General features: G+C 37.5%; 2 protein-coding genes across 2 annotated transcripts in view; one reads left to right on the top strand and one right to left on the bottom strand.

The window, feature by feature from the left end:
- Positions 1–36, bottom strand: part of DMGDH (dimethylglycine dehydrogenase) — a 41,175-nt gene extending 41,139 nt beyond the window's left edge. Inside the window, 1 exon segment of the mRNA XM_032096108.1 lies at positions 1–36. Coding sequence (XP_031951999.1) covers positions 1–36 — 36 coding nt within the window.
- LOC116437845 (betaine--homocysteine S-methyltransferase 1) lies at positions 16–16,335 on the top strand. Its single transcript, XM_032096107.1, has 8 exons — positions 16–107; positions 3,731–3,863; positions 7,711–7,829; positions 8,986–9,177; positions 9,775–9,922; positions 10,804–10,986; positions 14,622–14,850; positions 15,334–16,335. Exons 1-8 carry the CDS (start codon positions 69–71, stop codon positions 15,506–15,508), a joined length of 1,218 nt encoding a protein of 405 aa, XP_031951998.1. The 5' UTR covers positions 16–68; the 3' UTR covers positions 15,509–16,335.
- Positions 16,336–17,000: the final 665 nt, after the last annotated feature.

Below are 17,000 nucleotides of genomic sequence, written 5' to 3'. Positions count from 1 at the left end.
CGTCGAGCTGAGCTTCGCGTCGACCCGTCGGGGCATAGCCGGGCAGCCAGCGTCCTTGGGCGAGGAAGATGCTGCCGATCAGGAAGACCGCGAAACAAGGCAAAAGGGTAAATCTCCCGTCTCCCTCCCTCGCGCAGACCCGGCCGCTGCTCCCCGTGGGCACCGGAGCGGTGCCTCCGCCGCGGTCCCCCCCGCCGTCCGCCACAGGCGGGCGCTGCCTCGGCGGGACAGGGCAGTGCGGGGGAGCAGCCCCGCGCCGGGAGCCTGGCACAGGGCAGAGCTCCCGGTCACCTCTCCCGCCTCCGCGGGATCTTGTCCGCGGGCTCTCCAGGGGAGCTGCTGCTTGACTGGCACGACCCGCGACCGCGCCGGTTAACCTCCTACTAAGGTACTCGGTATCTCTGCAGGTAAGGTGACCTTGTGAAAACTTAAAATAAAGCCATAAAAATAATTTTACCTGTTCAGCATCGAGACGTTAAAGATATTTGGGTATATGAGATAGATAAATTAGATTGATCTTAACGCAGTCACAGCCCAGAGAATCTTTGTTTCTCTGAACACAGAGTGGAGTCAGTGGAGTATAAAACCATTTAGCTTAATATTATGCAATACTCAAATTAAGCAGGACTTGCAACACACTGCAAACTAAAATCTTAAATATTTTAAGGATAAGCTGTTATTGGATAAGATTTCTGTCTCCAGCATCCTGACCACTCTATTTAAAAGATCCAGATTGCTCACCCCTTGATTAATATGACTGGATGCAACGGTGTTTATAATATCAACCCAGACTCCAGTGTATGTATGGCCACTGTTCCCCCATTTAGTTAAAGAAATAAGCCAGTATAAAAAGTTATCCAAGCACCAGCCATTCAGGCCATTAAGGCAAAGCTATGAGCAATATCTAAGTTGTACTCTCTGACATACATCAGAACTGGTACCCTGCACTGCTGCTTGAGAAGGTCAGCAGAATCACATATTCTGTCTTTTGTTTAAAGGACGCTATTGCTATTAATAGGGCACATCTTGCTCAGAATGGGTTTTACTCATTTTTATGTGTAGTGTATAAGTCTAGAGCAAAAGAGCAGGAAGATATGGGAAGAAGTCTATGAGCTCTTCCTGGGTCTTCCAGGTAGATTTGTTAGAAAGGAAAAAGGTGAGGGGTATTTGTTCTGCTTTACATATTTTGACACATACCACCTAATTTCAACACCTAGCAGAAGAAAACTGTCTTAAATTCCCCCTACAAACAGTGGACTTCTCTTGGGGGTTTGAGATCTGAATGGTTGTTTCGAGATTTGCTTTCTCTCCACTGATGAAAAGGTAGGTTACAGGTGGATCAAGCAGGCTTTTCAGTTACACAGTACAGTTACACTCCTAAAGATGGTAGTAGGAATATCTTCATATAGGCATTTGCACTCATGCTCTCCATATATAGGTGTATGTACTATGTGGTGCAACTTCATTCATAGTAGCAAATGTAAAGCAGCGAAATGGCGGCTCAAAAAAGCATTGGATAGCTTTTTACACATACTGTTTCTTGTAATTTAATACCAGATTTGTCTCCTACCAGATCACCTGACAGTACAATTTTGATCTGGATTAGACATGAGCACACGGGTGTAGGTCTCTGAATAAAACAGTGTTGATGCTGAACTTCACTTAGCTGTATGCTGGTTTAATCGGTGGTATTTTGCAAAGTAAATAAAGTAAAAATGTATGAAGAGAAGATGTCAGACCTATAATAAAGTTTGCAAAAAAGTTATTTCCATTTGAATCCAGCATAAACTGACAAACTAAGTTTTTATTAAGTATTTTGTGCTTTGTATTTATCTCTCCTGCCATTAGATACCCTGATGCTAGGCTTAATATATCACAATATATTCAGGTGGCATGGTCTATTCAAACATGGCTTATGTTACTTCTGTGTGTCAAAAGTGAAGATTATACCAAAATGTACTTCAAAAAACCCCAGAACTGTGAAGAAAAACTGCTGTTAAACCCTAGAAGTGACTTGTTAAAAGAAAGTTCTGTTGTAGTACATTTAAATACCTACATAGTACAAAAATAAATATAATACCTATATATTATGTCAATTTTGTCTATTACTTAATGTCCAGTTTACAAGCAACAGCTGAGGCTGCCTGTATGTTAAAGATTTTTTTTCCTCTGCATGCCTGTTCTCTGCATATTAAATTTCTGGAGCAGGCTTCACCTACAAAAGATTCTTTGGCAGACAGAGGAAGCAGGGACTCAGCCAGTGAGCTTTTCTCTGGTGCCATTTGAGGCATTCTGTTACAAATGAAAGTTCATTTATTGCAAGCACAGTCTTTACAAAATCTCCTGACATTTACACTAAAATTGTTTCTCTCTGATTCTGTGGAAACAAAGATAAAAACTCGCACACTTTGTTAAAGTTAATTGGGTCAATATTTTGGCAAGTCCATAGAGTGCAAAGGAATCTGATGCAGAGATTTGCAGGCCAACACTTGGCAAAGCTCTGCCCAGCAGCATGGTACAGACAAGTCCTGCCATTTTGCTGCAATGTCACTGCCTCAGCCAAAGTAGGTGATGCTCTCAGCCAGGCTTTGCAGCCTCCAAGGGGCCTCACATTGCTGTGCTTGGTACTGAAACTGGCACAGCTGGCACAGTGCTCCTTACTGTTGGAAAGGCATACTCTCATTCTGCCTAATGGATGGTGCTCAGATGTCATAAGCTTTTGTCTTTGCTGGATATATGGCGTGAGATAATTGTATTAATGAATAGGAAATTATCAAGAAAGATAATTAGTAAAGTTTGAAGGTTAATTGTTAAAAAAACCTTCCACTCAGCATGAAAATCACCCTCAACTCTATGTCCATAAAGCTTTTCTTTTTCCTACTCCCTCAAATTTCTTCTATTGAAATGCCAATGCCATCAAGAAAACTATGGATGGAAAGTTCAGTCTTACCTTTGATTAATTCTTATCCCGTACCCACACTTTCCTTGCATTAATGTGGAGTTCAAGGCAGAAGCACAGTTAATCACAGGGTGCTGTAAGGTTTCTAACTTGGCACTCTAAAACACTTCAGGGCTGTACAGAACGAACAAGATTTTCTTTCTTTTGTAAATCTGGGTAAGCAAACCCAGGCCTGTGAAAAGACTGTCAGAAAATTCAAGTCAGCTTTCTGAGATGCCTTTTGTTTAGTAGGAAACTGTTGCATGCTTAGTTTTCTGTGATGCCTGTTGTGCCATCTGGTGTCACAAGCTGCTTGTGCTATGGTAAGGTTCTGTCAAGGTGGCATTGGAAGCTAAAGTGTAGATGAGCTACTAAACAGATCAGTGGTACTAGTGTTTCATTTTAAGAAGTTTCCCATGTATTTTACAGGAGAATTTAAGATGGCATTTTATTTTTATAGGAATGGAACTGGACCATTGACTTAAAGTTCTGGGAACAATATCTCTGGAATACAACATCTCTGGAATACAACATAATTGACTAATGAGAAGTCTTACACATAATATATATGTACATATTAAAGCCTTATGCTGCAAAAGAGCACACCTACCATTCTTTAATTAGAATTTCAAGAAGGAAGTTTATTACTTTTTATTATTGTGGCAAAAGTATTTCTGCTAGCTCACAGATATTTATGTCTGCCTTGCAAATACAGAAAGTGGCAACAAAGACAAAGGAAGGCCACCAAACTGAAGAACTGTAATCATTAACCTACCCTCCTGCTTACTCCAGGATATTCTAGAACGCTTGGATGCTGGAGAAATTGTGATTGGAGATGGGGGATTTGTCTTTGCTCTTGAAAAGAGGGGATATGTAAAAGCTGGGCCTTGGACTCCTGAAGCAACTGTAGAACACCCAGAAGCAGGTCAGTTCTACTGGGAAATGATACTCCTGTAGTGAATGTAAACATGGTTGGCTAAATAATAAATATATAGGAACTTGCAGTAGGTTTTTAAATACAAATGTCTCTTGACACTGTAGCATTATATTAAGAACAGCCTAAAACCTGCTCATCTTACCCCTTGGACTTGCACTAACACTGGCCAAAGGAAGTTGGCTGGGTAAGAATATGAATAGTGCAAACATCTAGTGATACCTCTTCAGAATGCTCTCTCAGTTTTCAATAACTTGCATCCCAGGGACTTTTTGATGCAGTTGTGGTTATATTTGTGTTTAATAACATTCAGTGGTTTCTCTGTTATGGATTTGTTCAGTCTGTCCTTGAGCTGATCATTTAAAGCTTGTCATTTAAAATATCTCATGAAAAAGAATTCTGCAGTTAAGTATCTGTTTTGTTCTAGTAATTAATTTATCTTATAAACAAAATTAGTTTTTTTATTAATTCTTTCAGAGAAATGGCAGTTTTTAATAAACATCATAATGGGAGTATTAAATGTTTCTGGCTCCACTGTAAAATGGGGAATTATAAACCTGATAGGAATCTGAAAATTGCAGCAAACATTTAACGGAGTAACTCTCTTAAAGTGGACAGAGAAAAAATGACCAACCATTCTATGCCTTCCAGTGTAGATTATAGTGTTTAGCATAAATAGTGCAGAAGCAGATGGTATTATCCATTTATGTATGCTTCATTACAAGAAAGCATTTGCCCTAGTAATATGATGTGCAGTTAATCCCACAAGCCAATTCAGAATATCCTGGGGAAAAAAATTTCTTTGTTCTAAGTGTTTGCCATTCCAAATTAGTCTTTTTCTTCTATACAGGAGAAGAAGGAAGAGGAGGGAAAGGAGAGCTATCTTAGTTCTCTCTGTTGCCTCATTTTGTATACTTTACCTATTTCTTCAGCCTAATCCTTCTTAGCCTTCAAATGTCACTTTTGTGTCACTTTGCATCCCTAATGTAGGGTTATAGGCAGCTTTAGATAATGCAGAGCTCCAGCAAAGGTTTAAGGTTTGATGACCTAATTTGTTGACTCATCTCCCAAAGAGACATTCCATCATCTCTCTATTTCTTTCCATGTCTACCTTTGTCTGCCCCTGCATGTTCCATCTTACAACTCACAGCACTTGTCCCATGCTCTTTATTTCCCCTTTGCTTGTTATTTTTTTCACCTCAAAAGCCCTTGACATTCTGCACGTCTCTTATAGGCTATTTATAAATACACCCTTCAGGGTAAATGCGTTCATTTCTTTTTGTGCAGTGGGGCTGTTTTCCCTCCATTACTGCTTTTTGCTCCTGCTTGCTCAAGGGTCATGTTACTTTGAAAGCAGATGTAAAAGAACACAAGGAGCAACTGGCTGAGGCAGCGGGTATAAAAACCATACAACTACCACAGCTTCTTGTCTTTATAAGGAGAGGAAAAGGAAGGAAGTTCTGAGAAGGCAGCAAGTACTAAAAGAAAAAAAAGAGAGTTTGAGGCCATTAACTGTATTACCAAAGAGAAGATTTGCCAGACTGATAATTTTAGAAATTAGGAGATCTAAATTTTCTTTCTGAGACAGATCAGGTATTGCTCTGTATTGCTCTGTAGTAAGCCATATGTATGGGTGCTTATTGCCCCTATCTCCTCACAGCTTATGTCTGCGTCTTTTATGAAATGTCCAACTCATGATGGATTTAATTGAAAAATTGGTGTTATACACCTGTCTCCTAAAATGCATCAAATTATTAATAATGTTTTAGCCTCATATGTGAGTGTTATCCCCACTTCTCAAATGCTGAAGGAAAACACAGTTTCATTAACATGCTGGAAGTCACACAAGTAAATTACAGAGTGGTTTGGGGTTTTGATAGTGCATAGTGCTGTGAGTTTGATAAAAGCAACAATGTATTCTACTGGTAAAACCTATTTGCCTGAGGTTGAATGAGATTCAGGCTGATACAACACTATTGTTTCCCTCAAAGGCTAACCCATGTCTCCTATTCAAATACTTGGTATTTTGGGGTGTGAAGTTCCTTAATCATACGTGTTAGATTGTATTTCATTTTCGTACTTATATCACCATCCCTGTTCACACAAATCCCAGGCATTTTTCTAGGAATGGTCTACTATCCAAATGTCATAGAGCATTTGTGAAAATATTTGTAGATCTTCTTTTCCTTTTCTTATTTCCTGACCAGTTTTCATTAATGCTTCCTCATTCAGGAGGATAAAAATTGCAGAACATTAGAAACATACAGAGACAGCCCTTTTATTTGGGATCAGTAGCCTGTTGCTATGATGTAGGTAAAAGAATACTCCCTGCACTACAAATTTTTGTGAAAATGAAATTTGATCCCAGGAGTTCAGGCAGATTCCATGGTCTTTTTGAACCATAGCTCTACTATAATCTATGTTCCTGGAAAGATTTTTGTGCCTGCTGGGCAAAGAAGCACTGTGTTAAATCACCTGTGTAGTAAGAAGAGAAGCATTGTGCAGTTACCCACAACTGCAAGTAGAAATTAAATACTGTACCAGTAGAGAAAAGCAAGAGACACTACATTGATCCTTCACTGAAAGCAGACATCTTGCATGTATGCAGGTTGATTCTAGCAACACAAAATGCTACTTGAGCTTCTCTGGTGTAGAAAGCTGTGTTGCAGCATAAGGGAGTACTTTTATTGTCATGACAAACTTGCACATTTTCTTAGTGACACAAAGTGTGTCTGTGGACAAATGAGTTTTGATAAACTAGGATTTCAGGAAAACTTTTATAAACTTCTGCCACAGAAAGTGCTGTGTTATTGTGTGTTTAGGTAATAAGTGTCTTGTGTACAGTACCTAGGGAATAAATTATTCCTGTATTTGCTATAAGCTGCTGAGCATTTCACTCTGTTTTACATGACCAGTAGCATTCCAGAAATTATTGTAATTATTATTCTGTGGGTATATAATAAAATCAATTGACAGTTCCTATTCTGTTCCTGCTGTGGTGATTGCAGTGCACTGCTTACAGCCAGAAAGGCACAACTACCATTACAGAGCCCTTTCCCAAAGCCCTAATGTAAGAAATTTGTCTATTAAAAGTAATGGTAGCCTTTCCTTTAAAAAGAGTGTTGTCTATGAAGTAAAATCATCATGTGCAGACATACAGAAAGAATTAACTCTCTGATGTGAGTCACTTTTCGGGAGCAACAAATCTTCTAATTAAGGGTGTATTTAGCAAAATAGAGCTTTGGTTTTGGCTGACTAGGCTCTTTTAAAGTTTTGTCAGGGGAGAAAACTCAAAAATGCAAAATAGAGGAGGCAATGAAACACTGTATTCTTCCATATAAGTATCATCTTGTCCCTAAATTTATTGCCATGATACTGTCTTGTTTTCTTCTTCATAGTATAGAAGCTAAGAAAAGGCAGCTTTTTCATTTGAAGAACCTTTTGTCTGGTGTTCCTTGCTATGCTTTCATGTTCTTTTGTTAGATGTTTGCTATCCCTTCCTAAATCGCTATAAAATCTCTATAAAGGTCTATATCAGGGAGATCTGAAGGACTGCAGAAAAGAGAGGATAGGCAAGGTGGCAGGCAAAAATTAATCTGTAGATAAACTAAATGGAAATCTTCAGTCATTCTTAGCAGAGAAGAACTAAGGAGAAAAATTTCTACCTAATGTTTTGAGAGTGAGAAGAAAGAAATTCTATGCAGACTGGGGTACTGCTTCTAATTTCTCATAATGGGTTTTCTAGTAAACACATTGCCACTTATTTTACAGTAACATTTCATCAATAAACATTGGATTTTAGGATAACACAGTAATAACTTTGTATCTTAATTTGCAGTTCGTCAGCTTCACCGGGAATTCCTCAGAGCTGGAGCCAATGTTCTGCAGACCTTCACCTTTTATGCCAGTGAGGACAAACTAGAGAACAGGGGAAATTATGTAGCTGAGAAAATAAGTGTGAGTAAAACAGTTTTGATGGAGATACAAAATAAGTTGATTAATTTCAAAAGGTTTGGCAGAAACATTATCGAGTTTGTCATAAGAGTTTTGGCTATTTTGAGGACCAGAGAATGAGACGATGCAATTACAGAGTTTGGAATAGCAAGAAAGGCAAGGTGATGTGACAAAAAAACCCAAACCAAAACAAAAATCAAAGACAAAATGGGGCAAGGATGAAGAGAGGAAAGAGAATGACCACATAGTATTTTTTCTATATTTTTATCTGAGGAGATGGGTTTACCGGAGTTTTGATACAAAGATTATAGGGAGTACTACATGCACAGAGAGCAAGTAGTGAAAAAACAGAAGTGCTTTAACTTCCAGAGATATGACTCAGCTGCAAAAATGGTGAAGAATCCTAGAGAATAATGAGTGGCTAATGAGAACAAAATGTTTCTTAGAGCCATATATTCATTGAGTAGCAACTAAAAGAATTGGAGCTACACACTGTAGTCAATATTCCCCTTCCCTCATGTGAAGGTAATTTGTTACATCAACAGAAGTACAATGTTGGTGTTTTGTTACCCCCTACACAAAGGAATTTTCGGATGCTGGGCGTGTTTACTAGATGTAGGCCTAAGGTCCGGTGGAATTCCTGGCCAAACATTTTTATATAGTTCCTTTGAGACTAGATGGTTTGGCATTGAGTGGTTTTTCTGGTCTTTATCAGTACACTAAAATACATTTTAAAAAAATATTGTAATTCCCATATATTTTGTTTTCCATCCACAATTTTCAGAATGAAAGTATATGCTTAGGTGTAAATAACTCATTTTCTAAGAGGCAAAGGAAATTCCACTTCACACCAAATACTTGCTTTTTATAGGCTATTTGTGTAAGATCTATTAAAGGTAATGTATTTTGTAGTATTTGATAATATGATAACTTAGAGGAGGCAAGAAATTAGTTTCCTTCCTGTTTTTTACTGTTTGAAAGAAACATATCTTCCAAATCAATATTACTTTAAAATCCATTTAATTTTAATTAAATTTAATTTAAATTGTAAAAAAATACAAAAACCATTCTGACTTTTGACTATTTTTGTCCTTATAGTGCTCTGAAATTACATGCATACCTCTGTAAGATAAAACTAACAGAATCTATATTCACACAGTGCCAAAAAGTTAATGAAGCTGCTTGTGACATTGCAAGAGAAGTGGCTAATGAAGGTGATGCTTTAGTGGCTGGAGGAGTCAGTCAAACACCATCTTACTTAAGCTGCAAGGATAAAACAGAGGTTAAAGCAGCCTTTCGACAGCAACTGGATGTCTTTATGAAGAAGAACGTGGACTTTCTAATTGCAGAGGTAAATTTGTAAAAATAAGCGCATGCCTTCAACTGGCACACTATTAACTTTGAAGATGTCTATTTAGGGTCTATAACTACATGTTGCTACCTCCTTTAAAATTTTCTGCTGTGCTTGTATCCCAATGGTATCAGATATTTTTCTAGATGTACACCAACATCTACAGGTACTCTAGAATAGGACTTTGAAACTTCAATTTCTACCTCAGTCAAGTAAAATTCTGTGCTGATACAAAGAAGAAATGTAAATGGGATCTTGACTAATCCCTATTTCTTCCCATATGTGGAAAGCAACCTAAAATGACTTCTCTAGTTGACAATAGTTCTTCAGTTAATCCTTGATTAACCTCCGGTATGGGCATTCTTATTCTGAAACAAAAGTATCATTATTTTTAATTTATTTTTATTCACTTTTAGAAATCCTTTTTAAATTGTGTGGCCAGTAAACTCAATTGAATTATGTTAGTATAAAGAAAAGAATATGTTAGTATTCAGAAAAGAATAAAATTATTGTATTGATGGTGGATTTGGGGTCTGGATTTATATTTTTATATTTCGTTGCTGAGAAACAAAATAGCCTAGTTTTAATTTCTTTCAGTATTTTGAACATGTTGAAGAGGCTGTCTGGGCAGTTGAAGTTCTAAAAGAATCTGGAAAGCCAGTTGCAGCTACGATGTGCATTGGTCCAGAAGGAGACATGCATGGAGTGTCCCCTGGACAATGTGCTGTCCAGCTGGTAAAGGCTGGTAAGAATCTGCTTTAATGTGTCCTTTAAAAGTATGGAACAAAGTAAAGTCCTTAGTCATTGAAATAAATAGATGTATATCTCAAGGAGGTAGCTTCCCAGTCATATCTGATGAGTTTTAACTCTGTAGAAAAGTTTTTATATGTACTTTACTAGTAAAAATTATGTGGAAATATAGCTATGAGATCCTTGATAACCAGTATGCAATGGGTGGGAGCAATAGCCAGACACAACTGATACTGAATACAGCAAAATCCTAAACCTACTCAAATTTCATTACAGACCTGTCCCCAAATTCTAGAATCACAAGCACAAAGCCACCTTTGATTCTCTGCTTATGTTTTTCTGAAGTGTTTTTGCACACAGTTCATGCTCAGGATGAGAGAATTAAGATGGTGAAAAAATTAATAATTTTGCCTATAAAAGGCTATTTTCTACAGGACAAGGGGAAGGGCAGAAGAAATTAATCAAGGGCATGATGAGTGAAGGTACACGGGTTTACGTATCTATTCCAAACTTCTCTTTTCCTTTTTGAGTTACAGTTGAAATCCAAAGGTAGAACTTGTGTTAAGAACCTGCTACTTATTTGCGTGTGTGACTATACATAATCAGACTTCACTGATTAAACACTGGTAAGAAAAAACATCTGTAAGAGGGTAGAAGATGTGATTCATCATTAGGAAGGTAAAGAAGGGTGCAGCTGAGATGTAAATGGAATGATCAACCTCAGGAGGTTGTGTGTGCCTGGCTCTAGCACAGCTGCCTAGTTTTCATAACACTGATGTAAAGATGGATAGCACTGCTTCTAGAGTGCTGTTGCTAAGTACTTTCATCTCCCACTTCCTGGAGAGCTGTGACTTGAAGTTACTTTCCTCCTCCTAGGTGCTTCTATAGTTGGAGTCAACTGCCATTTTGATCCAGAAACTTCTCTTGAAACTGTGAGGCTGATGAAAGAGGGCTTGCAGGCTGCTAAACTGAAAGCCCACCTGATGTCCCAGCCACTTGCTTTCCATACACCTGATTGTGGAAAGCAGGGCTTTATTGATCTTCCGGAATTTCCCTTTGGTAAGACAAGAGTATCTTTTTTGTTGGTGGTGGTTGGTTGGTTTTGTTTTATTGATTGTTCCTGGCTTTTTTTTCCCCCCAGATTATAGTACAGCTGGAACTGCAAGGTGTCCTTTTATTCAGTATGATGAGTCCTAGTTATCCTGTCTGGCATTTTCCAGACAGGTTAAAATATAATATTGGAGTAAAGATCATCCACATAGTGAGAATACTTCGGTAGTATCAGAGCATGTGACTCAATGTGTAATTATGATGAAAAGACTTAAAATGCCACAACCTAAATTTATTTTTAAAATGTTCTTTCTCATGCTATAGAACCTTGTTCAGGACAGCTGTAAACAGTCCAAAGAACAGCAGCAAAAGTACTAAAAAAACACCATTATTCTGGGTTGTGACATCTATCCCACAAGGCCTATGCTTACCCATGTAAGGATTTAATGTACAATGCAGTACAATGGATATAGGAACATTATTACTGCACTCATAGTAGTTCAGTATTGTAAGTGTGGCTGTCTAATGTACATGAGATTAGAGAGAAAGCAGAAAGGGGACTTTAACATTGCTAACAAATTAGCAGTTTGGAGAAGAAGTCTATCACATGTATGCTCAGGGGAAACTCTACAAAAACTGAAAGATTCAGCCATTTAATATGTATATAAGGCTTCTCTATTTAGTGCTTATTTTCACGTGAGAGGTAAAGGATCCCTTTAACATAAGGGCAAAATCAGCTTAAACATTTTAAGGCTGATTAGAAAATTCTTTCATTTTCAGATATCATACACCCTTCTTTTCAAGATCAGAATAAATGGTATTAAAACATTCACAATTTGAATTTGCAGCAAAAAAATTGTGAAGTATATGTGATTTTCAGGAAGCTTGTTGTTTTCCTTTAGATTCCTCTCTTTACATAAATGAAGGAAAGAGAATAAAGAATAAGCCTGAGGCATTCATTAAATGGTAATAAGACGTCTGAGTCCTGGAAATATCTGATGTTTAAAAATGTTAGGAACTCATTTATCCTATTCATTCCTTCATATAGCTCCTCTGATTGCAAGCAGAAAAAAAAGAAATCAAACAGATGCAGTAGGCAATCAAGTGAATGGAAGGATTCACTCTTTAGTTTGTTATGGTTCTTGGCTTGTGTGCTATAAGCAATCTGTATGACATCTCAGCATTCAGAATTGCCATGAATAATTAATTGATGAAGTCTGGCTCTGTGAGTGTTTTCAAAACCCAGAAGCACCAATCGATTGCTTGACAGCAGATAATCTATTTGGTAAATCATTGTTAAACCGACCAAATTACTCCATTTTCATGAAGGCAATAACAAAAGAGATATTTAGGTATCTGAAGAGTACATAAACTCTGTGTAGGGCAACAAGATCTAAGTTTTTGGGAAAGTGTTAGGTGTGTTGTATTGACAAACTCCAGCATCTAGATGGCAGAAGTATTTATTTTTATATGTGTTCTCTTCTGTGTTATTGCAATTTCTCTGAAATGTCACCAGTTAAATAAGGACAATATTTTAGAAAGAAATGTCCTGGTCAGTGAGAGCATACTTAACTATCTCAAAAGCAGATATATCGAGGGGGCAAATCTAGGAGCAGGTTACAATTCTTCTCATCAAAAACTGTTAACTTAGAGATATTTCATTCTGAATAAAGCCAAGAAAAAAAGCCAAGTTGCACTGACAGACATGGAAAATAAAATGTTAGTTGGTTTTGGGAAGGTGTCTCTCCACTTCAGAGACAAGGATGTTGTGTGGGACAGTATCAAATGCTTTGCAGAAGTCCAGGAAGGTAGTAACAGCAGTTGATCTTCCCTTCTCCACCAATGCTGTAACCCCCTCATAGGAGGCCGCCAAATTTTTAGGCAGGATTTGCCCTCAGTAACGCCATGTTGGCTGCTACCAATCACATCCTTATTTTCTGTGTGCCTTAGCACAGTTTCCAGGGGATTTGATCCATGGTTTTTCTGGGCATTTTAAGACTGACTGGTCTGTATTTCTCTGGCTTTTCCTTTTTTGCCTTTTTTAGAGTATGGGTTATGCTTTCCCTTCTCCAGTCACTGGGAACTTCACTGGACTTTCACAAGTTTTCAAATATGATGGACAGGGGCTTAGCCACTTCATCTGCCATCAGATGAATTCATTCATCAGGTCACATGATTGTGACAGGGAGATAGAGAAGACAGGGAAACAATCTATACTGTTCCCCTGAACAGAGTTGCTTGTACAGGTCTAAGTTGAGTGCACAATGATGCATTCTTACTGTTGATAATTTGCATAAATTTTGCATTAGCTTTTTAATGATATATGGAAGAAAAGGAAATAATGAATTTGTGCTTCTGGTGCTTTCTGTCATATCTGCAGCACTGTACAAAAGCTTGTTTTTATTTGAACAGCTTTCTAAAACGCTTAATCTAAGTTTTCCATGCAATATTAGTCCACCTACTTTTCCTTTGTCCTGTCTTTCCCTCTGACACCGATAATTTTCTGTTTAAGAATATTTAATTGTCTTCCTTCTGCTTTTTAATTTTTGATCCTGTTTCTTAACTACACAATGGACTTACAGTATATCTGCTTTGTATCAACTTCTTGCATGTTAGGCATTTTTGGGACAGAACATAGTAACATTCTTCAATCCTACTTCGTCTTTGTGTTGCTGGAGCCTTACTACCTCAAACACAGCTGCTTTGCCCAGCAGAGTGTTCAGTGTACAGACATGATGCTGCACTTGCCTGATAATCATGCTGGTTCATGTCCTTCAGATGTGCATGTGCATTAAGAAGTGGGAAGATTTTTATTCTTTTATTTCTGTATTTTTATTTCTTAAAGTTTCTTCTTCAGTCCCTGTTCTTTTCTTTCCAGTTATGCCACTCTTGTGCCTCCAGCTCTTTGAGGTGTGCTTTTCTTTGCTGTTTACACTTCCTATTCCTTTTCTTCCACAAGTCTACTCTCTCAGCTCTTGTTACTCCATCACAATGCTCAACACAACCTGCAGCAGAGAGAAGGGTTCAAAATAAAGATTGCATTCTAACTTAACCTACACACAGAACTTTCCACAAGGAATGAGGTGGTTTGAGGCAGCAAGCTGCTCATGACTGGAATTATGACTAAGGGATGGACTAAGAAATAGCTAAAGATCCCAGCTGAAACAACTGGCTGCCAGTATCTGATCGTAGACAAAAAGTGTAATAAGCATTTCTGATGAATAATGAGCAGGATTATTCCTCTGCAGGTAGGCTGATACCTTCTCCTATCACAGATTAGTGTGTGGTAATCAGATTTCCCAGGTATTTATTGTTTATTAGGAAATACAGCCATAACATTGAAAGTATTCCAATTCTTCAGCTAAGAACTCTGGCAGAATGGAAAGCATGTGGTCAGCCTTAGAAGATACTAGGTGCTGTTTTGCAAAGCCAACAGTGCTTACCAGCACTGCAGAACCTGAAAGCTAGCCTTGTGAAAGTTTGAATCCCTGATCCTAGGTCAGTCAGTTCAAACACGTACATCTACACCTACAACCACTTTTGCAAACAGTGTGCAAGTGTTTCAACAACATGATTTCTTACTAAAAAATGGATAAAAATGGAATGGACCATGGTGGAAACTTAAGATACTAATGTCTTTGCAGGTCTGGAGCCAAGAATTGTAACCAGATGGGACATTCAGAAATATGCAAGAAAGGCCTATGACTTAGGAATTCGTTACATTGGAGGCTGCTGTGGATTTGAGCCATATCATATTCGAGCGATAGCTGAGGAGTTGGCTCCTGAAAGGGGATTTTTGCCGGAAGCTTCTGAGAAACATGGTAGCTGGGGTGATAACCTGAGCATGCATACCAAACCCTGGGTCAGAGCAAGGTACGTATATCTGACCTGGAAGCCAGCACACCTTTTGCAAAGGCTTACAATGCTCCACAGGGCACACGCTTAGCTGATGTGGGCATCTAAATATCACTGTAAACATTCTATGTTTACAATGATGTGGTTTATTTTTAATAATTTCAAAGAATTAAAGCTGACCTAGGAGCAGGGAAAAGGGTGAAGGAGAAGTAGAGGATCTGTGAATGTAATTCATGAAAATGAAAAGGAAAAACTGACAGAGTCTTGTAAACCAGTTTGTGGCTGGCTTACAGTATTCCTTTCAAAGGTGGAAAGATACTTTTAAAGATACTTTTAAAGCATGTAGTATTTAATTGCATATTTTCATTCATACTTCTGTATCTATGTATAATGTCAATCTTTACAAGTTAGATGACCCTTTGCAATTGTTATTTAAGCCACATTTCCTTCAATATTTTGAGGTGCTGGAAAAAAACCCTGAATTTTTATTTCTTTATTTAGGGCAAGAAAAGAATACTGGGAGAATCTGAAGCCTGCTTCAGGCAGGCCATATTGTCCTTCCATGTCAAAGCCAGATGGCTGGGGAGTGACCAAAGGAGCCAAGGAGCTGATGCAACAGAAAGAAGCAACAACTGAACAACAGTTGAAGGAGCTTTTCCAGAAAAAGAAGTTCTAATCAATTGTGCAATTGTGTAAATCTTACAATGATTTATCTACTGACCATCTCATGCTTCAGAAAATCTGTGAAGATGAGTACTGTGTTGATTTATCAGTTAAAATGTAGTGAAAGAGACAAAATGCAGAAAGAATGTGATTACATAGTAAATATGTCTTACTTTGACAATAAAATCTTTCTCTAGACAAATAGTTTAAACAATACACAGTCAAAAGTAATTTTGAATTCTCATAATAATTGAGCTTCTGGTTAGCTAGGTGCCATTAATTGGGTAGACAACAGAAATACTTGGAAAGTCATAATTGGCTCAACCCACCTGTGAAAAAAGAAAAAGCTATCTATAAATACAGTGTCAATGGACTTCAACTTCCAAGTCTGTTTTCAGTTTGGTATTACAGGAGCTTTCTCAGACATCCAGATTTATTGAGAACTAGTGCAGGAACACACAAGCCACCAATTATTTGTAGTCACTTTCTTGGTTTCAAGAGAATAAAAGTAAACTGAAAAATACATCTTGCAGTTGCAATCAAACCATAAGGAAAATGAGATCTTGCAGGAATGTCTTATATGCGGGGGGAAAGGTTCAGAGAACTTTTAGAAAAGAAAAATGGCAGGTAGGTAACTCAGTTTTTGTCTTAAGGTACCATGTACAGAAGATTTACTCTTCTGGAGACTGAAAGGCTTAAGAAATTACTCTGCAATTAAAAAAAAAAGTCAAATAAATTAAAAATAATATAACGAAATATTATTGTATTATCTTCACACCTTAAATCATAAGACCTCAAAAAGAATTATTGTACCCCAGTAAAAAGCCAATTTTCAAATGATGCAGCTGATTTCTGGAAATTTCTTTTTAATTACTTGGTTATCTTAAAATAGCAAAAAAACAGGTTTCTAAGATATAACTCCTGTTTAAAAGAGTAGTACAACATGCCTTTTTTTTTTTTTTTAAGCTGATTGATTCACTCTACAATCTTAGCTTTAATAAATAAAAAACTCTGTTAGGAAATAGATCAATCCATTCAAGTTAAGAAAACCCATGGAATTTGTACACTGATCTGTTGAGAAGGGTTTTCATAGGAAAACACTATATTGGAACTTATAAAGGACACATTTCCATCATTTATTTTTGTGAAATACTACACAACTTAGATTTCTCTCTAGAATGAATTTCCACCCATCCTACATTAAGTAAACTACCTTTATGAAAATCTCATTCTCACAGTTAGTGTTGAAAGATTTAGTTTGACTACTTTTTATGTATATGCCTATTTCCTTATTTCTATCCATGTTGGTATTCTGCAGTTCAGGAAACAAATATGCAACACTTCAACGGGAAACTTCAGGTATCCTTTTCAGACTGTTATTGGCAGACAGGTATAAGCCTTCCTTCCCTAGGCTTATATCATATTAAAATACTTGCTAGCTAGAAATTTTGCCTGAAAGCCAAAAGTTGACAAATCAAGATAGTAGATATTTTAAAATGCAGATT

The sequence above is a fragment of the Corvus moneduloides genome, chromosome Z, assembly GCF_009650955.1.
Source record: "Corvus moneduloides isolate bCorMon1 chromosome Z, bCorMon1.pri, whole genome shotgun sequence".
Classification (NCBI taxonomy): domain Eukaryota; kingdom Metazoa; phylum Chordata; class Aves; order Passeriformes; family Corvidae; genus Corvus; species Corvus moneduloides.
The sequence above is the reverse complement of the archived record's forward strand: the minus strand, read 5'-3'. Positions and strand labels throughout refer to the sequence as shown.

Bases quoted from the DNA above. Each gene is read 5' to 3' on its own strand.
- LOC116437845 (XM_032096107.1), top strand. From the start codon at position 69: ATGCTGCCGATCAGGAAGACCGCGAAACAAGGCAAAAGG. The intron at 9,923-10,803 runs GTAAGAATCTGC...TCCTCCTCCTAG, and splicing joins TGTCCAGCTGGTAAAGGCTG to GTGCTTCTATAGTTGGAGTC. The intron at 14,851-15,333 runs GTACGTATATCT...TTCTTTATTTAG, and splicing joins AAACCCTGGGTCAGAGCAAG to GGCAAGAAAAGAATACTGGG.